Source organism: Pantherophis guttatus, chromosome 3, assembly GCF_059756535.1.
Source record: "Pantherophis guttatus breed Tessera chromosome 3, ASM5975653v1, whole genome shotgun sequence".
Lineage (NCBI taxonomy): Eukaryota > Metazoa > Chordata > Lepidosauria > Squamata > Colubridae > Pantherophis > Pantherophis guttatus.
In genome coordinates, this window is record NC_142065.1 from 158,847,090 (window position 1) to 158,871,799 (window position 24,710).

At 37.9% G+C, this 24,710-nt stretch overlaps 1 protein-coding gene across 1 annotated transcript in view; it reads right to left on the reverse strand.

Moving 5' to 3' along the window:
* The window catches only part of DOK6 (docking protein 6), a 207,363-nt gene extending 185,510 nt beyond the window's left edge, over positions 1–21,853 (reverse strand). Inside the window, exon 1 of the mRNA XM_034429378.2 lies at positions 21,053–21,853. Within this exon, the coding sequence (XP_034285269.1) occupies positions 21,053–21,118 (66 nt within the window). The 5' untranslated portion in view covers positions 21,119–21,853. The remainder of the gene's footprint in view (positions 1–21,052) is intronic.
* Positions 21,854–24,710: the final 2,857 nt, after the last annotated feature.

A 24,710-nucleotide genomic window follows, 5' to 3' on the forward strand; every position in this document is an offset into this window, starting at 1 on the left:
TTTTCAGGATGGTGGCCAAAGATACCTGGCCTGCAGGCCATTTTTGGCCTGGTAGGATTAATAGTGGCCGGGTGTATTTTTCTCCCATGTATTCTACTCCTGTTTGTTAAAACTATTTCTAAAAGTCTATCCTTGCTGGTGGAACGTAAGACAACTGCTCAGGTGATGGCTATGTGGGATTACAAACGGCTCCAGCAGGAAGAGGACCTGGAAGTGTGACTCGTCTGGATAAGACAGATGAGTCACAAAGGGGGGTATGAGCCAGGCTAAGATCCGATATTGGGATAAAACTCAAATATTATAATTCCAAATCTTTGGTCAAGACAGAAGTGCTTCTTCCGTGCCAAGGTGCTAAGATGGCAAAAGGTATTTGACGTAGGCACAGAATTGTAAAAGGGCAAACTGACCCTAAACAGATACATCCTGTTGTTTAATGTTTATTACATCCCAAATGTCATGTATATCCTAGAGGAGAAATACTGCTTCCCTCACTGCCCCCTTTACTGCCCTTGAGGCGTCTCTGAGCCCCTTATCTCCTCTTTTATTATGTCTTGAGCTCCGGAGCTGAGAACCTGAGCCTGTGGGAACAGGATTGTTATTCCTTTCTTAGAGATAGATTATATGTGACCAAAAGCAGCCATCAATGTTCAGACCCTTTGCTCGTCTTTGGACTGTTTGAACCGTGCACAATAAACTTTTTTCCTGCATCGAAGAGCTTGGCTTGGTTCCGTTTCATTTTCTGCAACATACTACTTCATTTTTTTTAAAAAAAAAATAAAGAACTGCAGAGAAATTACTTTTTAAAATATAACACATATTTAGTCCATGCTCAAAGCTTGTGATTAAATTCAGAATATAATCCTTGTTTCCTGATCTTTTCCAGTCTGTCTTCAGTTACTTTCTTGGCCTTACCTTTTTTTCAATGAGGTTCCACTTGGTATTTTTAAGGATGTTTTAATCAGACTTTCAGACATGTCCCAGATGGTTCGTTCCCAGAAGATATCTAAGCTCTTTATCACACAGCACCTTTTTACCTTACTTCATATCCCAGCAGGATACACATCGAAACCACTTTTTTAAGCAGAAGAATTGTTCAGAAATCAAGAATTCAACATTACAAATCTATCTGATATGCTCATTTCTGTATGCCTCTGATTATGTAAAAGGTAAAGATAAAGGAGTCTATATGGATTTTACTCCACTAGTAATAGCCAACTTTAGAGACTGATGCTTATCTCCATTTCTAGGCCATTGTGTTGTGTATGTATGTCCATAGTATGAACATGTTTTTTAAAGATTCTTTCATCTATATATATAAACACAAAAACCACTCACGCTGTAATCACTGAATCTCCAGAACCGTAAAGCCTACAAACTTGAAATTTGCCATGTGTGTTTCTCTTGGCTTCTATGTGCTCACTAAGAAAGGATTTTTCAAAATGACCATCAGAGCATTAGTATTTCCTATATTATGATTAACACGCTCTGATGTTAAGGAGTTCTACTCCCCCTCCCCACCTGAAAAAAAATATGTTCCAAATGCAAAACACAAGCAGAGAAGAGGAGTTTAACTTTCAGTTTTACTTTTACAGCAGCAACCAGGGGATAGGATAGGGGAGGCTTCTGTGGGGCAAGGCTGAGGGAGAGAAGGGGGTAGGATAGGGGAGGCTTCTGTGGGGCAAGGCTGAGGGAGAGAAGGGGATAGGATAGGGGCGGCTTCTGTGAGGCTTCTTTCATTTCTTATAGTTTTTCCCCAAATAAAAGTTATGCTTTGAGCATACGTTAATTAATGTAGCTCAGCTACAACTGTGTTTATAATAATGTCACCCATCACTATATATTGGTGTGATTATTAGATAAATTAAGTATCGTAAGATTTTGAAATATTATCTAAACAACAAAGGAAAGTAGTGCAAGACTGGAAAATGTGGAGAGATCTGGTCCATTGAATCACCAAGAGTCAGACACAACTGAATAGATAATATCATCACAAAAGAAAAGAAGAATTAAGAGTGACATGATAGCAATATTCCAGTATTTGAGGGGCTACCACAAAGAAGAGAGGGTCAAATTATTCTCCAAAGCACCAGAGGGCTGGACAAGAAACAATGGTTGGAAACTAATCAAAGAAAGAAGCAAATTGGAATTAAGGAGAAACTTCCTAACAGTGAGGACAATTAACCAGTGGAACAGCTTGCCTCCAGAAATCATGGGCACTGCATCACTGGGTGTTTTTAAGAAGAGACTAGACAGTCACATATCTGAAATAGTATAGGTTCTCCTGCTTGAGCAGGGGGCTGGACTAGAAGACCTCCAAGGTCCCTTCCAGCTCATTCATTCTATTCCATTCTATTATCATCACCATCACAACAAAGGAATAAACAGCCACCATACTTGACTGCATTTTTATTTCTGCAATTGCAGAAATGCAAATTTAACAACATATTACTTATAGTAATTAATAAATATGTTACAGATTGTACTGATCTCCAACTTTTGCTGATTTATGTTGCACTGCTGCAGCATTATCTAACGACATGTTCATTTCAAAAATGAAACCATCAGATATGAAACTCAAAGAAAATTTAACAGTAGCTTCATTCCTGATCGTGAGCAGACAGGCAGCCTTCACATCCCAGCCCCAACTTTCTCTCATTTGAAACAGCTGAAGATGTTAGAAATGGTGGTGGTAGATGATAGAGAAAATGTTCTAGAGATTGAGACAGAAAAAGAGTTCCATATTCTTCTCAAAAGAGAAGTTGAGGAGAAAAATACTATACAACTAATTCTATGGTTTTGAAACCATTTCCACCCTCATGGGAAATCAATATACTTTGATAACTTTTAAAAACAACAGTCATCACAAGGTTGAGAAAAACATTATGTACTATGGGAATGATCCAGAAATCACAGAATCAATAAGAAGGGCTTATTCAGGTTGGAAATATTCCCAACCTGAAAAACACAGGTGGCAGGAATAGGGAAATGAATATGTTTTATTTATTTATTTTTTTAGCATAAATGCATCAAAGTAATATTCAAATGAAGACCTAAAAAACCTGGGAAATTACTATGAATGGGTGAAATAGAGAGAAGCAATAGAGAGAAGCAATGTGAAGACTGGATTGAGTGAATTAATGGAATTATGATATACTGTGAAGGCATGTGCAAAATGATGGATGAATTTAATAGATATGGGGGGGGGAAGGTAAGGGTATCTAAAAAAATTAAAAAAGAGCATGATACCAAAAGTTTTGAAATCCCTCTGCTAGTATAAATAAGCATTAAGAATCTATATTTTTAAATAACCACCCTCCCCAATACTGGGAAATTACAATTCCCACCTCATGTTTTTCTAGAAAAAACAGTGCCATGTTTTCTATCTAAATACATTTTTCCACTTCAAAATATGGTTTTGGGTATTATACTGGATACAATAAATCAAACTGAGGAATTTGAGCTAATTTCTTCAAAATATGATTGAGGCAATATATGATGTATTTTAACTGCTAGAAAATACTTTATATATATATATGCTAAATTACATATTCTCTACACATTCAAAGACAGCAAATCTCACCAAACAAAAGCAACATTAAATTCTATTGTTCATGGATAAAGGGGGCAATGAGGCAGAATGACCCTTTGATAAGTTCTCCTTAAATTTGGCTCATTTTTCAACTTGGAGAAATCAGGACCTGAACTAGGAATTTTTATATACAAGAATAATAAGCTCTGCCTCCAGCTTCCTATGCTTTTCTATAGTTCGTCATAGCAGGGATGCATAATAATCATATTCTGAACTGAATATGAAATTTCAGAGGGAAAAAAAGCATTCTGGATGATAGCATCTGAAAACAAATAATTTTGTATTTCTGATGACAGAATTTTAAGAGTACTAATCCTGCAAAAAGTAACAAAACTTGTTTCAAGAATAGAGAAATAAAAAAAATATATGATAGTTATTGCAACAATTTGACATTAGCCATGTGATTCACATTCTCTCATTTTCTATAGATTATCAGCATAAATATACCACAGACATAGTTCATGTTTAATTCCAAAAAAGAATTAAGAACACATCTGCTTAACTTTGGGTGTCAGTATCCTGGCAACAGAAAAATATATACTTCTCATCAAAGTATGCTACATTTCAAATCTGTAAAATCTTGGTCTCTATAATTATTTGCTGTTAAGATTTTTTCTTGACAGTAATTAAATGCTGAACTATATTCAAGTATTTTTATTTTGGAAGTAATGAAGCAACTCAGATTCCTTTAAACTACCTTATTATTAATACATGATGGTGAGAAGAAGAACCCACTTAGACTGGCAACCCTGAGATTTTATTTTATTTTTTAAATGCTAACTGGAGATATGAATATTAATACATACATGCAAGAAGGAAGTGCTACACTCAGCAGCAGTTGCAACTGTGAATAAAACTTCATTAATTACACATTCAAAATAGCCTCGTACTTGCAGCTGGAGTATGAGTATAAGGATTTTATCAATTATCAGGTTATTATCCAAATAATTTAACGGATATTATAACAGACATAGGATTTTGCATTTCAGTTCAGTGATTTTGTGTTTCTTAAAATTCTTTATCCTGATAGTTGAAAATAAAAAAAGCAAAAAAGCAAGTGAATTTATTACGATCTGGAACAGTGTATAGATGTAAGATGCTTTGTAATTCATAAATATACAACTAGCAGTGAGAACATAGTGAAAAGTCTTTAATTGAACATCATATGAGCAGACTTAACCATAGTTTCAACAGAGAAGTTATGTGTATACTAAACCAAGCTAGGTCCAAAAAAAAAAAAAAAAATACTAGAGAATTCCTGGAAGTCTGGATATCTAATAACATATCTAACAATATCTAAATACTGTTCAAAAAAGATAATTAAAAAACCATAAAGGAAACAAAAAGACCAAAACACATCTTGGCCAGCATAAGCAGAGATTGACACCAAAATTAACATTAGACCAACAATCAAGAAGCAAATTACACGCCAGTCAAGGAACTGCCAAACAAACTAACAGTAAACAACAGCCCAATCAAAGAAGCACCAAGACAACTCCCATCAACATTGACAGGGAAAGCTACAAGTATATAAATGAGAACAAGCCACATTCCCTACAGCACTGATGATGTTACCTAGTTTGGTAATGAAATGTCTGCAAAAAAACAACCAAACTCACCAAGGACCCTACAGTTAAATCCTGAGTTATAAATACTCTGTTACAGCGATATAGCAAAGTTTTTGGTTTTGGTTTAATGTTGGTTTGCTATCCTATCATTTTATACATTTTACAGAAGAAAAGGCAGGCAGCTATCATTTTATACATTTTACAGAAGAAAAGGCAGGCAGATATTCACAGTATTAAAATTCTCTTGTTATTGAGATGTTGCAGAAATGGAATAGGGGACACAAATGACTCAAAATCTCTGTAGTCTTAGAAATCCCCCTAGCAATATAAAGTTCTGTTTTTTCCCTTTTGTTAACACTTTCCCCTACAGATCCTTTCACTTGTAATCACTAATTTACCTGACATACAGTATTCCAACTAAGAAACAGGCCTAAACTTGCCTGCTATTTCAGAAAGCAAAATAAATCACTTTCACTGGAATGAAAACCACAGAAAACAAAGATTTATCAAAGTTCAAAATAAGCAATTTTCCCCTTCCCTTCTGTTTTCAATTATCATAGTTCCTGGCTTCATATAAACTATCGTTCCATCATCTGTGGAAGTATATTTTTAACTTCCGCTTAACAAATATATGCTGAAAAGAAGTAAAATTTTCAATAGTATCTTTGACTATAGTGTATATTCCTACCTACTTTAATTCACTGGATTAAGTTTTCAAACCCAGGCTCACTAAGAAAACACGTATTTCTAATGTTTTCTGCTGCTTTCAGGACCCCAAACAAGATTAAATGGGAAACAATTTTCCACCTCTCACTTCCTCAAATCCTATCTTGTCTGTAACAACCATGGAGCAATATACGGTTATAAAAGAGTTATAGCCAACTAATCAGTAGATGACTAAGTTAATTGTCATCAGTTATCTGCAGGCTATAGATCTACTACAAACAGAACAAAATACATTAGAAGATCAAATGCATAATACAAAAAATGCAAACAGGTTATCTTTCTTTTATGGAGTTGGCTGAAACATTGTTCAGGCAAAAATATTTTCTAAGCCCAATTACATTATATGTTGCACTGTACAATCCTGAGACATTAATAATGTTGATTTGGTAATAAAATTATGCATGCACATAATACGCCTTTGATGTGCACAGAGTAGAAATAATCTGAGCGTCTATGAAAAGCTTTTCACAGATCTTTCCAATACAGCAGCAGCAAAAAAATTCAAATTCCAAGGGATGGTTTTTGCTCCTGTAAATGAGTAGAAACTTACACTATTAAAAGTAACTTAAACTGAAACACTTTGCAATTACTAAGGCTTCTAATTAATTTACTATTTAATCCATTTAATTTAAGACTTAATTGATTTTCTTTTGATTAGGCAACTAAGTCCCAAAGAAACTCTACCGTGAGCTAGCGAACCAGTTGAAGAATTTCCTTAACAAATAATGCAGACCTGAACTGTACTGTACAGTACTCTAACATCTGTACAGTATTGTTTTCAGATGCAATTAATTCCTATTTATATTTCTCATAAAATACGATGTTTGTAAATTAGCGCATGCAAAAAGACTAGCTTTACAGCAGGGGTGGGTTCAAAATTTTTTTACTATCAGTTCTGTGGGCGTGGCTTATTTTGTGGGTGTGGCTTGGAGGTCATGTGACTAGGTGGGCGTGGCTAGCTGGTCAGAGTCATTTCTGGAAGATCCTCGCACTTACGACCAGTCCTCACATGACCAGTCCTCGCACTTACGACCCAACTCATTTGTTTGCTTTTAACACTGATCAGCTGCAGGAAGCCCTGCGGCAAGAGTTTAAACAGTTTTTTTCCCTCTAGTCATCAGCTGGGACTCAGGAGGCAGCAATAGATTGGGGGTGGGACCAAATAAAAGGTAAGAATAATGTGGGTTGGTGGGGGGTGGGAGGGTGGGGGGGAAGAACCGGTTCGGTGACATCATATCGTCACCGCTACCGGCTCGGCCGAACCAGACCGAACCGGGAGGAACCCACCACTGCTTTACAGCACAAAAACTGGAGAAGAGTTCAGATGGAACTTTCCATTCTAGGCTATGCTCTGAGAACAATATAACAATAATAATTATTATTATTAAGTATGAATTATAAAAACCAAAAACAAGAGTTACTTAAACAAAATCTCAAATTTTCTTTTCAATCCCTGGTGCCCTTAAAATCATTCATCAAAATCTGACAGTAAACCATCTGAGAACAGTTCTAGTTTTGGAAGAAAGATGGAAGAAATTAGTACCTCCATAGGTTTACGCATTACATGAAGATGTAACACAATTTGTTTCATTTCATTTGTCAGTTTAACAAATATGTAAACATATGTAAATATGTAAATATGATGTGGTTTCTTTGTCAAAATCCCAAAACAGCATACGGTCAGCTCCACTGTTTTATATGTGATATCACAATACACATACAAAGGAGGCAGATCCTGAATACAATGCTGATTTCATCATTCATCTTCCCTTAACCCATCACAGAAACACTTCAGAAGGAGGAAATGGGACTCCCATTTTACCATTATATGTAAACCAATGCCATATCATTCAAGATGTTTTTTCAAGTTTTTGTTTTGCTTTTGTTTTTCAAAAATAAATCCAAGCACTTGGAACATTTTGGAGACCTAATTTATTCTAAAAATTGCTTCTTTTCAGATCCAAAATAAAGATTCATGCATGTTTATAAATCCTAGCCTAAAATCCAGTATATATGTATGTGTGTGTGTGTGTGTGTGTGTGTATGTGCAGTATATATGTATATGTATATGTATATATTCTGTTTATATTAAAGATACCTAGTTGGCTTCTGACTTACTGACACTCCATAATCTTTTTGAAGCTAAAGAGAATCAGAATAAAATTATGGAGAATTTATTTAAGAATAATATTCATATCAAGATAAGACCAACTTTTGGGTTTGCCATCAACTGTCTACATGTTTCCGTGTCAACTATAAAACTACAAGAAATAAAACACCAAGAGTATTTTCCTTTTTCAAAAGCGATTTTGTTTTTTTATATAAAACTCCCTTAGTGGAGTCATGAACTCTGAACTTATATACCTCTTATGGATTCCACTTGATAAAAAGCATCCACGAAAGAGACCTAAAACAAGATGGATCAATGACATCAGTAAATATTGTGGTCCCAATTGGCAAAAGAAAGCTCAGGATTGTATTGGTTGGAAAAATGCAGAAGAGGCCTTCATCTTGCATTGGATAGACAATGGCTAAAGTGATGATGATGATGATGATGATGATGATGATGATGATGGATACATCTGATGTAACAAATCTATAGTACAGTATTTGTATTTTCATTTCTAGCTGTAATAGTGTAACATCCACTCTGAGCTAGCAAACCATACTAACAAAAGCCAGTTTTTGATAAAAGCATGCAAGCATAATTAATGTTGACACACTGGAGAGGGCTGTCTATTTAACACTGGTTAAATTATTTTCCTGAGAAAAGAACAGATGTTGGAAGAGTAATACTGTCATAATGTGATATTGCTGAAATACTATTGATATGTGAGAAGTTTTATGTAGCTGATGGGCAGCTCCAAAGGCATGACATGCAAGCTCATAATACTCATAATACATTAGCTACCATCTGTATCAGCAGACTGTTAAAAAATAATGATAAGGCAATCATAGTTCGATATAGCTCCTGCCAAGATAAATAAAACATTTGCTCTAAGATTGGGTCCATCTAGGGCAGGGTTAAAACATACTGTGACTGCTTGGTACCATATAATGTTCAGCTGTTCCATCACAGACAAAAACATTCCTCGGCTCTTTTATTTTTGTTTTGGAACAGTTGCAGTGAAAACCAACCAATTATTGAAATTATGTTAATATGGCAAGAATAAAAAATATTTATGAAAAATGCTAATAATTTCATCTGTAGCTGAAGCTAATTATTATTGGAGGCCAATATAGTTATTTTTACAGGATTTGTTTATAAATGTATTCAATTAAAATCTTGAGAATACTAGTTATGTTATATAACCAAATATTTAAAACATCAATGCATAAATGCCAATTGAAATATCATAAATCAGACACAGTATGTGCATATAGGTGTGTGTACGATATAGATACATGCATACATATATGTTCAGAATTTTGAAACTGTTTTAAATAAAATCACATGATTAATATGTAAACATGCCAATTTCTAAGAAAGGAAGGAAGTGCAAAATATTTTAAAATTATCACATAGCAGTGAAATATTACTTTTCCTGTGTCAGAGATATTTGTAACTCCGTGTAATATTTGTGTTCATAAATACTATATAGCACATGATCAAAGGCACTTATTTATCTATCAATATAGTGTTATGTATCATTTAGGCTTATAACACTAGGCGATAAAAATACATTTCTTGATTGACAGTAATTTAATTCATGCTCAGGGCATTGGTACAAAGATATCACAAGCTCTGCCTTTAAGCAAAGACATATTTTAAATTACCAAAACAATTTAACTCAAAACTACATTAGTGTTACACCTTCACTCAAATATATTTTTATTTAGATATCTGGTTGACTAGTTTACCAGAAGAAAAACATGTTACTACATCCATGCAACGTTTTCTGCCTTTATATCCTTAAATGACTTCAACAACAGAAAAGTTAGCTATTTAGTCAGCTAATTTGCGTTCCAGCTAGATAGTGGCAGTGTTCAATTAACCTCATGACTGAGTTCACACACTATGACTGGGCTGAAAAATGCCACTTTTCATGGCACAATCTCAAGCAATGTTTGTGGAGGCTAAACTTGAAATGGAAGTGATTTGTCTTTTAGAAGCCACCTATTGTTTTCTATCTTTTTGTTTGTTTGTTTTTTGGAAGAAACATCATATCCCTAGAATTGGCTTTTTATTACTGAATTTTAGCAATTCTGTTTCAGGATGAGGGTAACCACAAATAGTGTGCTACATATTGCATGAGAATTGCACACTGTTTATCCTAGTTACATATTACTATAACGTGTGACTGAAGATTGATTAGTACAATCAAAACAGTATTAACTCTTAGTGTCCACACAGAGATACATTTCCCCAGGATGATTTGCCCCAACTTCGTACTTCAGTGGGATACCTATCATCACACTGTATATATACTTCCATTCATCATTTATTTTATTTCTTTTTTTTCCCTATCTCGACTTTATTATTTTTTACAAATAGCTCAAGGCAGTAAACATATCCATTAGGTGTAGCAGTAATGGTTAAATTGTCTTCTTCCTCCTATTTTCCCCACAGGAACTCTGTGAGCTGGGTTGGGCTGAAAGAGAGTGACTGGCCAACTGGAGAGTGATTTCTTAGAAGTCTTCTCCCATACCAAAATTGAAAAGGATCAATACTCTATCCAGCTTCTTCAAGTGCAACTTTCACTTTTCATAAAGTGTCACAGGAAAAATCATTACCTGAATGATTTTGATCTTCTTAGACAGATCATGACACTTGAATTATCTTTTCTAAGGCCTTAATTGCTGTCCAATCAAGTGCTAGTTTGCTGCATATTTCTTGACTATTGCTTCCTTTACTATTGATAGTCAATTCTAAAAAGTAAACACTATTTACCACTTGACTATTTCATTATCAATTCTAAAGCTGATTCCTCTAGCTATTACTATTTGTTTGGTTTTATATTTAATCTTATCTCCATTTTTTTAAAATGCTGTTAATTTTCATTGCTAGACTTCCAGAACATTTGTATGTTCAGCTATCATAGAGTCATAAGCATTATATATATATATATATATATATATATATATATATATATATATATATATATATATATATATATATATCAGTAAGCCACACCCACATATATGTATCCTCCCTGTAAAGGTACAATATCTATTTTCTTACTTCTTCTAGGATTTATGTGTGTTTTTCCTCTAGCCAGGTTTTACCTACATAACCAAGGTTTTCTGCAGCCCTAGCTCAGTGGAATCACATCCACTCGATTCTGGGCTTTTTTCTTTCTGGCAGCCAGCAAGTTCTTTACAGGAAGGATACATGAGATGTGGGTGTGGCTTACTGATGATGGCTAACAAGCCAGAAATAGATCTATATAAGTCTCTCACCTGGCAGCAAGAACTTGCTGGCTGCCAGAAAAACAAAAGCCCAGAATCGAGTGGATGTGATTCCACTGAGCTAGGGCTGCAGAAAAACCTTGGTTACGTAGGTAAAACCTGCCTAGAGGAAAAACACACACACACACACACACACACACACACACACACACGTGTGTGTGTGTGTGTGTGTGTGTGTGTGTGTGTATATATATATATATATATATATATATATATATATATATATATGCGCATATTCTTTCTAGCCAGGTTTTACCTACGTAGGTTTTACCTATATAAAAATAATACTTGAATATGGTTTATTCAAGAAACTCTAATTAACTACATTATAACTTACTACCATAGGAATGGAGTTCCTATGTAAAAAAGTATAACAAGATAAAATTTGGTTGTAGATGATTGTTTACTGTTATTAATTACACCATCTTCTTGTTTACTTTTATTACTGGATATAAATGCATAACTCCAAAGCTCCAAGTTAAATTGATTCCAAGTTCATGAGGATATGATGGAGAACAATGATGAGATGTGATGATTTCTATGCCCATACACACACAAGATTGTTGATTGCTAATATCTCCGGATCAGATAGCTAATAATGTGCCAAAATCTCCAATAACTTCTCCCAGTTACAACAGAAAATATTATGCTGATTTACAAATAATTTGCCCTGATATACAGGAAAGATCCTGCAGTGATTTCTTTTGCTGCAGCTATGGATATACTCTAAACCACTATTGCAACCAGTTATTTCTTACTTATATTCAAGCTATTTTAATATCAACTTTTATCCTACTTAGTTACTATGGTAACTAAGAATCAATACCAACTTGATGGCACATAATCAATCAAGCAACTTATTCTGTTGAAAGGGAAGAGAAAGCAGATATTACTTAACTTGCTTCTGTTAAAAGATATACAATCTCATCAGCAAATCAAATTCCAAAATGGAAGTCAGAGATCTCCTTTTAAAAATTATAGCATATTGGGGAGGAGGAGAAAAAAGAAATATGAGTGACTTTTACTTCTTTTCTGATTAAAATGACATTGGAAGTAATCAGCCAGCTTTAAATATAAATGAGTTGATTTGGAAGTCAAATGTTTTCTTGCTCGTAAAGACATTATATACTGAAAATAAAAATAATGTCCCACATCACAGTAATTTTTCATTTGAAAATAGATATTTAAAGTGGGGCAAATATTTTATACTCCATCATGGCTTTTACAATAACACCAACAAAAGCAATTAGTGATTCAATCAGCTTACATTATAATGAATACATCCCCCTTCTAAATGATACTTTTAACCACTTTAAAATTGGCTTAAAATTAGTGGCATATATCTATGAAATATAAAAACTTGACTGAAAATGCAATGACATATATTCCTAATAGTACTTGCATATATAAATCTTGAATTTTAATACAAATGCTTCCTAGTACTCAAAGCTTTTATACAAGTACAGGTAGTCATTGACTTACAACAGTTCACTTAGTGACTGTTCAAAGTTATGACGTTCCTGAAAAAAGTGACTTAGGACAGGGGTGGGCAACTGTGGCCCTTTTACAACCTGTGGACTTCAACTCCCAGAATTCCTGAGACAGCCTGGAATTCTGGGAGTTGAAGTCCACAGGTTGTAAAAGGAGGGAGGACCCCTTGGAGGGTAGAGCCGAGGATTTTGTTCAGTATCTGTATGACAAAATCACTCAGATTCGGGAAGATTTGGACTCCGACTGGGTAGTCTCAGGGGGAGAGACAGGGGCAGGTCTTGAGAATGTTATCTGGGATGAGTTTGATCCTGTGACCCCTGAGGACGTGGACAGGATTCTGGGTGGACTGAACGCGACCACTTGTTTATTGGACCCGTGTCCTTCCTGGTTAGTACTGGCTTCCCGGGAAGTGACACGAGGCTGGCTCCAGGGGATTATAAACGCTTCGCTGAGTGAGGGTGACTTTCCCGCCGCCTTGAAAGAGGCGGTGGTGAGGCCTCTCCTCAAGAAGCCTTCCCTGGACCCGGCAATGTTGGTAAATTATCGTCCGGTCTCCAATCTTCGCTTTGTTGCGAAGGTTGTTGAGAGTGTGGTCGCGCAACAGCTCCCCCAGTACCTGGATGAAACGACGTATCTGGATCCGTTCCAGTCGGGCTTCAGGCCCGGGTACAGCACGGAAACGGCATTGGTCGCGTTGGTTGATGATCTCTGGAGGGCTCGGGACAGGGGGTGCTCCTCTGTCCTGGTCCTGTTAGATCTCTCAGCGGCTTTTGATACCATCGACCATGGTATCATGCTGCACCGGTTGGAAGAGTTGGGGGTGGGAGGCACTGTGTTGCGGTGGTTCTCCTCCTTTCTCTCTGACCGGTCGCAGTCTGTGTTGACAGGGGGACAGAGGTCGACCCCGAGGCCCCTCATATGTGGGGTGCCGCAAGGGTCGGTCCTCTCGCCTCTCCTGTTCAACATTTATGTGAAGCCGCTGGGCGAGATCATCCGTGGTTTCGGGGTGGAGTACCATCAGTACGCTGACGACACCCAGCTGTACATCTCCACCCCGGATCACCCCAACGATGCCCTTGAAGTGATGTCCCGGTGCCTGGAGGCCGTACGGATCTGGATGGGGAGGAACAGGCTCAGGCTCAACCCATCCAAGACTGAGTGGCTGTGGTTTCCGACGTCCCGATATAGTCAGTTGACGCCATCACTGACTATTGGGGGCGAATCATTGGCCCCCACGGAGAGGGCTCGCAACTTGGGCGTCCTCCTGGACTCACGGCTGTCTTTAGAAGAGCACTTGACGGCCGTGACCGGGAGGATTTTTCATCAGGTTCGCCTGATTCGCCAGTTGCGTCCCTTTCTGGATCGGGACTCTTTACGCACGGTCACTCATGCCCTTGTCACCTCCCGCCTGGACTATTGCAACGCTCTCTACATGGGGCTCCCCTTGAGGAGCACCCGGAGGCACCAACTGGCGCAGAGTGCGGCCGCGCGGGTGGTAATGGGAGCGACATGGCGTTCCCATGTAACACCTCTCCTGCGCGAGCTGCACTGGCTCCCGGTGGTCTTCCGGGTGCGCTTCAAGGTTTTGGTTACCACCTTTAAAGCGCTCCATGGCTTAGGACCCGGGTACTTGCGGGACCGCCTACTACCACCAATAGCCTCCCACCGGCCGGTACGCTCCCATAGAGAGGGGCTCCTCCGGGTGCCGTCAGCCAAACAATGCCGACTGGCGGCCCCCAGGGGGAGAGCCTTCTCTGTGGGGGCACCTACTATCTGGAACGAGCTCCCCCCAGAGATACGGAGGATCCCGGATCTGCGCACCTTCCGCCGCGCCTTAAAGACCTTACTATTTCACCAGGCCGGCCTGGCCTAATTTTCCCCCTCTTTTATAAAAGATTTTTAAAATTTTAAATATTTTTTAGTATTTATATATTCAATTTTAAATTGGTTTTAAAAGTTTGGGGTTTTAAATTTGTCGGGGCCAAAATTATTTAATTTGATTTTATTCTATTTTTTAAATTTTGTATTGTATGTGTTTTTATTGTTTGGCTGTGCACCGCCCTGAGTCCTTCGGGAGTAGGGTGGTATAGAAATCTAATAAATAAATAAATAAAAATAAATAAAAGGGCCACAGTTGCCCATCTCTGACTTAGGACCATTTTTCACGTGTATGACCATTGCAGCATCCCCATGATCACATGATCAAAATTAGGAAGTTGGGCAACCGGTTCATATTTATGATAGTTGCAGTGTCACCTTTTGTGATCTTTTGACAAGCAAAGTCAATGGGGAAAGCCAGATTAAATTTAACAACTATGGCAAGAAAAAATGGGGAAAAACTCACTTCACAACTGTCTCACTTAGCAACAGAAATTTTGAGCTCAATTGTGGTCGTAAATTAAGGATTACCTGTAGTTGTTATTAGTACTACTATAATAATATTAGTATTTTATTATTAGAATGCAGCTAATAATAATAAACTTTTTCTCTCCCAAATCTTCTCATTTTTCATGCTCTGACCCAGGATCTTGGCTTTTAGGGTAAAACCTTAAAGGTCATTCTGCCACCTTCAGGGAGACATAGAAATTCATCTCACTTAGAACCTTCACCTAAGCGAACCCTATTTTCCCATTCCATTCTGGCTTTCTGGCAATTAAAAGAAAATAACATTTCTGTAATGCAATCACCTAGCCTTGTTTCAAATGGCATGACTACAGGTTTTAGCACTTCTTCCCTTTTACAACACAGATTCCAAAATACAGCTTCCAAAAAAAAATTAAGCTGCTATCTTAAAAACAAAAACATAAATTCCATAACAAAAATATTGAAGGTTCTGTAACAGGGATTCTAGCAATGTTAAGGCTTTTATTCAGAAGTAAAGGACATGTCAAGAAAACATGTTTCAAAGGTCAGTTTGCGATTAGATTTGCCTTAGTCATGAACTCCCTTTTTGCAAAGAAAAGCACACCCAAGCAAAGATAATATATGCTATCAATATGATGCTTTTAGTCACTTACAGAACAATTTGAAATTTCTCAGGCCTCCCCCTTACCTCTCTTGAAAGGGGAGTACATTCATATTAAATACATATATTCCCTTGAGCTAATAACAATTTTAACTACACAGCTAACTGTCCTCCTAATGCAGATTATGAAAATAGTGGAAGTTTTATCTAACCCAAGATGAAATGAAAATTCTAGATGTTATAGTGTAATTCCAAAAATATAGAATCTGTATGCTATTAGAATTCTCAATGTCATGACCTTTAACTGGGTGAAATGGTGCAATGTGGAGCAACAAATTTGAACCTTAAAGGGTACCTTAAAGGGGCTAACTTATAGAATACATCCAAAATCTGGGACCCCTGACTCCCAAAACTCAATGGGGAAGCCAACAGGAAGTCAGAAAGTGCTCCTACTGCCACCACTTTTTTTTGGTCTTCACTTGATCTTTCTGTTTCTCTGTTTCTCTGTTTCATCATCATCATCATCATCATCATCATCATCATCATCATCATCATCATCATTTTAGGCAGTGTCTATCCATGCGGAAGGTGCCTTCATTGAGGATGAAGGCACCTTCCGCATGTTTCCAACCAATACGGTCCTGAGCCTTCTTTTGCCAATTGGGCCTCCAATACTTGCTGATGTCATCATTCCATCTTGTTTTAAGTCTCTTTTGTGGATTCTTTTTATCAAGTGGGATCCATTCGATGACTGCCTTGGTCCACCTGCCATCAGTTCTTCTTGCTATGTGACCAGCCCATTTCCATTGCAATTCTTTTACTCTCTTGATGATATTGCATGCTTTTGTTTGTTCTCTAATGCATATGCAGATCTTTCTATCTTGTTTTGTAATGCAAAGCATGTATCTTTCCATGGCTCTTTAAAACTCATAGTTTTTGTATTGATTGTGAAGTTAGCGTCCATGTTTCACTGCTATATGTTAGAGCAAGTAGCGCACAGTGATTGAAAACTTTTCTCGTCAGGCATGGGGGAGAGATTGTTCTTGAAAATTATGCTTAGACTAGACTAGACTAGATTAGAATAGAATTCTTTATTGGCCAAGTGTGATTGGACACACAAGGAATTTGTCTTGGTGCATATGCTCTCAGTGTACATAAAAGAAAAGATACATTCGTCAAGAATCATAAGGTACAACACTTAATGATAATCATAGGCAACAAATAAGCAATCAAATCATATTAGGAAAAGTCAATATAAATCTTAAGGATACCAGCAACAAGATTACAGTCATACAGTCATAAGTGGGAGGAGATAGGTTGCCGAATGCCTGCCAACCACATTTAACATGCCATTCAATTTCCTTTATTGTAGCACCGTCCATTGAGATCCATTGCCCTAGGTATATGTAGTGGTCTACTATGTGTAGTTCTTCTCCAGATATATATATTTTTCTTTCTTTGGTGAAGTCATTAAACAGAACGGATTGTCTAGTTCAACCATATCAAACCATATACATTTCCAGAAACACCTTAAGGCCTAAAACTAGTGGAGGCTTTACCGTGGCACAACAATAAACATTGAAGAGATACTAGAGAGAGGATCGCTTAGGTCAATAATTTTATCAGGGCAAGTGAATCCAGCCAACAGATGAACACGAACAATCAAAACTATAAGATACAACAGACCAATAAATGCTGATTGTTGGAATTATTAAATATGTTCCAATTCCAATTTGGTAATATATTTGGCATTTTTTAGCAAAATCTAACTAACATATTGATTCTGTACACCAGATCTTGTGGCAAAAATCCATTTATCTGTTGTTTTTCAAAAGGAAGTAACTTTTTGTAACATCGTAGCCATTATCGCTAAATACTTAAAATTCACTTACATCATTGTAAAATGAAAATATGTATCATACACAGGAATGGAATCACTGATAAGCAATCAGGTGCTTGTCAGTTGTTTTGTTTTAGATCAATTACTATCAACTTCAGCATACGTGGAAAGGGACGGAATGAATTCAGCAAAAATATGGAAAGCATCAGTGAACATACCACTACTCTATATCAATGGTGTAGGGATGGAAAAATATTTGACATTAGTCATTTCCCATGCTAAAGTCACAGAAACAAGGAAAATATATTGTATAAATGCAGCATGACAAAACCCCTTTCTAAGTAATTCCTATGTCATTATTGGACTTAGTGGCAATTCTATATGTCCAATCTGATGTTGTACTATCTTTCCAATGTTGAAGAATTCTTTGCTAACCATGATGATAAAAACCAGATTAGATAAACCAAGTTAGATAATAAGCCAGGTTAAAAAGAGAATGTCTAGAAAGTTGCCTTTTCCGTACAAAATGTTATCTGTTGAAAACAATTCAAATATATTAGCATGAAAAAAACATCTAATTAAATATTTAGGCATTTGTTTAGCCTATAAATTGTTTTGCCTTTAAGCAACACTTACATCAATTTTATATGAGACTTTTTTTAAAAAAAATAATATAGTTACACCTTCAAATTTAAAAACTTTAACTGAAAGAAGAAGTAGGGTCAAGAATGATTAGGTACTGAATGAATGTGGATTCGGTACTTTTGTTTATATAAAGAGAATTAATGAAGACTGAACCAGAAAACAAATAAACAAAGGAATGAGTTAAGGATAACTGCCACAATTATTGGTTGGATGAAGCTGATGAGATCATGAAGCTTAAAGAACAAAATGTATGAAGTAGTATACAGTTCTGAAGACAGCATGGATAGTTTGCAAAACCAAATGGTATGGAATGGTATCATGATTAAGTAAACTAAAATTGACTATGTTTCCTTTTTTTTTTCATTCATGATGCTTTAATTCCCTGGCTAACTATTTCTTACTCCTTTCGTACCCTTTCCATAGCACTTTTTGTTCCAAAAAAGAATAATATGATGGTTATGGATAAACAGGTATATGTAATTATTTATTCTGTTTTTATTTTTCAAACTTTAAAAAGAACTGTCATTTTGAATAGCTGTGGCCTATCTTTAAAATTTGTTAGCCTGATAAGCAAGAGACATAATTGTAGATCACTCCTTAAAAATGCTTATTACCTTTTCCACAATAGAGATATGAGGGGGTTTAGGGATGTAAAAGAATTTAACATGTTGTGATTTGCAAAAGAACACCTTTTCCAAACAAAGAAACAACCTCGATTATCATTAAAATAAATACGAATACATCATGATAATCAGCAGCATTTTTGTCCTCACTTTTTCAATTACGTATAGTGTTTTCAGGTATGCATAGATTGGAGACAATCTGGTTCTGATATTGTTTGACAAGTAAGATGTAAGCTATACAGTTCACAGCAAGTAGCAGATTACTATGCAAAGCAAACAATAATTTCCCAGTAATCATAACACTTTTTAAATTGAAAATGGTATTTATTGATTATATCGTATCTTTTATCATTAAAAACATCTAGTAATTGGTCAGGTTACAATAATAAATAAACATTTATTTGACTTGTAGCTGGATAAAATTCTTGTAATGTGCAACAAGAGCAAATCATCTGGTTATGCACGAGACTTTGTATAGTATTTGCCTTCAACCTGTCAAATACTCTCAGAACAGCCATATTTCCTAACAAATTCCTAAAGAACTTTCTATTCTGGGTAAGTATGATGACAGCATTCAGTAAGAGCTATAGCCTTTTTTTGACTCCTGATAGCCAGCCAAATTCAGAAGCAGACGATAGTGCCAAAAATTAGGTGAATCCCTTTTCATTACTTATCATCATTCTAAGTGACAGTAATGTTTTCTTTAAAGCCATAAATCTTCCCTTTGCAAGCCTATACAATCTTTCAGCTGAAGTAAAGAGAAAGCAACTGCCACCTGCCAATTCTCTAGACCATCTGCCCTGTGCACTGAATCTGCATATTTTTCCACCAGTGATGTTGAGCCTTAACTACCTGAGTAAAACTAAAAACCCTAAGTTGCATTCTACCCCTGCTAACGACCCCTTGGTACAGTAAATTTTTGGCAACAAAAAAGCCATTTACTGTGCTTCCTCTACCATGGTTGTTTTTAATTTTTTTCCAGAAATTGCCTGGTGGATTCTCATTCAAAGGATAAGTAGATTCAGCCCTGCTTATCTTCTAAGCTTTTCCAAGGTCAGCCAGGTGCTGCCACCTGCCGAGAACCTTAGCTAACTGGGGTTCCCCTGTTGTCCTATCAATCCAGTATCAGACGCTCCACCCAGGAGAGGCTTTTGTGCATTTTTCGCTTTCCTGTTTCCCACCACTCCCGCTTGCCTTCTCACAAGAGCTGTTCAAGTTGAAATCTCATCAGCTCTGTCAAGCTTTCTCCTGGTGGCTGGAAGAGGAGGAGGAAGAAATGTTTCCGCACAAAGTTTACAACGTCCTGACCTTTGACCCAGTCACACTCCAACCTGTTAATCGCTGCCATCTGAACCAGAGAGGAAAACATGGGATGGGGGGTGTCTCTCTGCTTCCAATTTCATCAAGGCATTGTTTTCCCACTGCTCAGTCCTACACAATCTTTCTCCTGAAACCCCATTATCTTCTGGGTGGGATTTATTCACTGGTCAAAATCATTTAGGATTTCAGCCTACAAGTAGGGTGTCTTTTTGCGGGGGGGGGATGTGTGAAGGGGGGAGGAAAAGGAAGTTTAAGTAACGTGGCCACTCAAACTCACCACGCAAATTAATAATAATAATAATAATAATAATAATAATAATAATAATAATAATAATAATAATAATAATAATAATATAAATAAAACATGTACGTGCCCCCCCCCAAAAAAAAACCCCAGGTTGAGTGAAAAGGACAATCCTCCCGGATGAATTCAGTCAGATTTCTAGCCAAAGCACAGCCCAGCAGCGTCTAATGCCCGCCGCGGTAACAAGCCGCAGTCCTAGCCATACTTTAGTCGAGATCAATTCCGACTGACACCCGCGGGGCTTCCTCCCCGAGTTAAACCCCGATGCCTTGCCCGCACGCCTCCCGAGATGCCAACACTGCGCGCTGCCTTCCTCGCGGGAAGCGGGCAAGGCAGGCGCGCAAGGCACGGGGGAGGGAGGAGGAAAGGGGGGGGCAAAAGCGAGCAGCTCCGAGGCAAGCGATCGGGGAACCCGAGGCCCCTCGCACCTGACCCCCCACGCCAAGCCAAACCCAACGTCTCCTAGCCTCGAAGACTGCCCGCCTTTCCACCTCCGCCACCCAACGCGGGAGATGACGGCGGGGGGTGGGGGAGAGGAGAAACAAAGCGCTCGGCTCCCCCTTCTCACTCACCCCGAGCTTCCTGCTGCGGATTTTCACGTAGCCTTGCTTGACGATGTCGTTAAAGTTGGAGGCCATGGCCAGGATCAGCTTGCCCTGGAAAGGCCCCCCGCTCCGCGCCAGGGATCGTCGCCCTCTTCTTCTTCCTCCTCCTCTTCTTCGTCTTCTTCTTCCTCCTCCAGCTGCCGCTGAGTGCCCTTGGCCGCCGGCTCCAGGGGAGCCTCTGGCATCCAGGCGGCGGCGGCGGCGGCTGTGCAGGACCTCTGGCGCGCGCCGGGCACACACCGGCCCAGCGCAGCCCGCCCACTCCGCCTGCGGGGCGCCGCGCTCAACACTCAGGAACCTTTCCGGCCGCCCTATACGAAGCGAGCGGCTGCTTGGACCTCAGCGGCAAGTCGGTTCCAAACGCTACCAAGCGGGAGGAGGCACTCGCCACGCCATCATTGCCTGAAGCGCAGAAGAAGGAGCCGCTTCCCCGGCTCTTCTCGCAGATCCCACCCCCCGCTCCTCCCCAGCCAGCGTCGCTCCTTCGGCACCTAGAGGCTCTGGAGCTGCTCCCGCCGCACTAGCTTCCCTCCAGCGCGAAGGAGAAAAAGGGGAGAGGGAGGAGGAGGAGGGATTCCCGCTCGCTTCCTCCTTTTTTTTCGTCGTCTTCCCCATTAAGGCGCATCTCGCCCCCCGAGGAGGGTGGTTAGGAAAATGTCAGCCTTGCTCTTCATGCCCGAGCGCACCTTTCCCTTTTATTTCTTCTTTCTCTCTCTCTCTCTCTCTCTCTCTCTCACCCACCCACCCACTCTCTCTCCCTCTCTCTTTCCCTCCCCCCTCCAAGCTGGACAAGCTCGTGGGCCTAGCAAGTCACTTCTTCCCATAGTCAAGTCTGGACTATGGCTCTGGGAAATGTCTTTTGGCCAGTTGACCAGACTTGGAAAACTGAGGATGATTTTACACACCAGCAGAGATACAAACGTAGATAACAGAAAGGGTCATCACTTTTTTCTCACATTGATATGAGAAGATTTCTGTATAAAACAGACTGGTCCATAGCACAGCTCCTCGATCTTCATTGCTGGGATTTGGATGCAAATGACATTAATGCTCGTTTGCTGATAAATTCACTTTTCATTAAAAGAGGATAAAATGCCCTAGGAAGCAACACTATCCTTTTCCAGGATGATGTCCTTCAGAGAAGTTGAGATTCTGCACCATTATGGAAACTGAATTTCAACATATCTATAACTCCTCAAGCCACTACTTTATATTCTGAAGTCCTTTTAGGTTTAAAATAGTTTGTTTACATAAATTATTCTCAGAATTTTACCTTTAGACTCTTGGAGTATGCGATGTAATACTGAGAAGTTTTACCTCTACAGTTATGCTAGTAATAATTGCCGTACCCAATAAAATCCATGCACTGTTCGTTCAAAAGTAAATCCCATTCATTCAGCGGGCTTAATTACATCCAAATAAGGATGCATAAGATTGCGTGCTTCATTCTTGAAACTGCAGGGAAGAAAGCCTGGGTCATTGTGCTTCAGAAAAATAGCTTTCGTATAAGAATGTTCAAAATAATAGCAACCTCTCCCCTAATTAAAAGATGAATGTTTGAGGAATCCTTTCTACATCATTTTATATTCCATGGAAGAAACCCTGAATCTGGCTGAAAAAAAAAACTGTAATCATATTTCTGATCACTATAACTCACAAGGCAGTTATACTGCAAAACAAAGCGTATATAGGCTATATAATGAAATGAAAGTGCAGGCCATAAATTAAAATTAAGCCTATATTAATTTCTGACTTATTTCAAGAATGTATACAAAGCCCATAACAAGTTCCTAGGAAATTGCCAAATAATTAGGAGGCAATCCTGAATGATACTGGTTTTAAAGAGAGATCTTGAAATTTTGATTAAATCCAAGAATCTTTCATCCAAATTATCAAAGTCTTCTCCATATGAATATCAGGGGATGAGAATTCTGTCATAGTCAGGAAAACTTTGCATTTTGAAGAAATGTACAATTAAGTAAAAAGTTCTCCAAGGACAAGAGATTTTCTTCTAAGCATTGATTAATAACATCGCAGTCTATCAGAAATAAGCTGTTGCTAGCTTTTACTTATCTTGTGTCTTCCAGATGCACTGAACTACATCAACTCTATGTAATATAATGTAGGTTTTCTGTATAAATACCAGACTGTCTGATTATAAAGGGGAGTCCAATGGAACATACAATGTTGGGAAGCAAGGAAAGAAGTACCGGTATATGTCTGCTGTCCTTGTGCTTCTACATGTATATGTAGATGGATACCCGTAATAGAAAAGAGGATTGCAATGATTTGATTATAGCATGATCTAAAGCGTATGACTGATCAAAATCTAATGAATCAGCTAGAGTAGAAGCCCAGCATTATTTTCATTGAATTGATCCATATCTCAATGAATTTGAGCTTCATTGAATTGAGTAGGTTTGCTCAGCAAGACTATCGGCACTATTCACTATGGTAACAAAATGAAATTAAGCCTTATTGGAAGCTTAATCAAAAATGTGTACAGAATCTACAGATGTAAAAAAGCTGAGATGTTTCTTCCTTTGACAATTGAGTCCTAATTTTATTGATGCATGCATGAGTGCATAATAGTTCCCTTCATGAAACATCTCCAAGTCCTCCATCAGTTAAACAAAACTGTCTTTAATTGCATTGCAACTTAAGGCAGCTTTAGAGATAATTATTTTTCCAACAATCCTAGGATAATATACTATATTTTGAAAAGGCTAAGGAAAATATACAGAAGAAATAAGATGCTTCTTCTGCATTATCCAATTATTGGGTTTAAAAAAAACGGGCACAATCTATATCAATATTTCATTTTGGGCATCTGCAGTGATGCAATGTGACTTAGTCCCCAAAGAAAATCATCAGATGCATTGCACTTAAGCATTCAAGTGGAACCAATTTGCTTTGATGAGCTGCTTTGTTCTGGCTTTTGTGGGTACATTGCCATTGTACAGAAGAACACTAAGGGGCCAAAGAAGCAGACAACTTGAAGTAGCATGACTGTGCCAATCCAATAAGAAAAAAAAAAATACTGTGTCACTTCATTTTGCATTTGCATTCTGATAGGATCATTCAGGACAAGTATACACTTCAATGGATAGTTAGGACTACAGAAAAAGCAATTGCAACCAGTCTGTCTTCCATTGAGGACCTGTATACTGTACGAACCAGAAAAAGGGCTGAGAAAACATCTACATACTCCTCACATACTGAATACAAACTCTTTCAACTTCTCCCCTCAAGACACTACTATAGAGCTTTGAATGTCAAAACAACTAGACCCAAAGATAGTTTCTTCCTCCATGCCATCACTCTGCTAAAGACCTAACTCTCACAGCACTCTTTAAGATGTAGACCCATGTAGTAGGCTTTAATGCTATTATCTGTGTCATCTTATCATCTTTCCTATCTTCTGATCTCCTCATCTTTCTCACCTCTCATCTTTTCTATTACCTTTTCCTATTGGTATATTATGAGTTATCAACTCTTGTTTGTATCTTATGACTTATGATTGTACCTTACAATTTATGATCTGTGACTTATCGGTTAATTGTTGTTTGTATGTACACTGAGAGAGAGTGGGGAAAAGAATTATATTCTATTCTAAATTACCTTT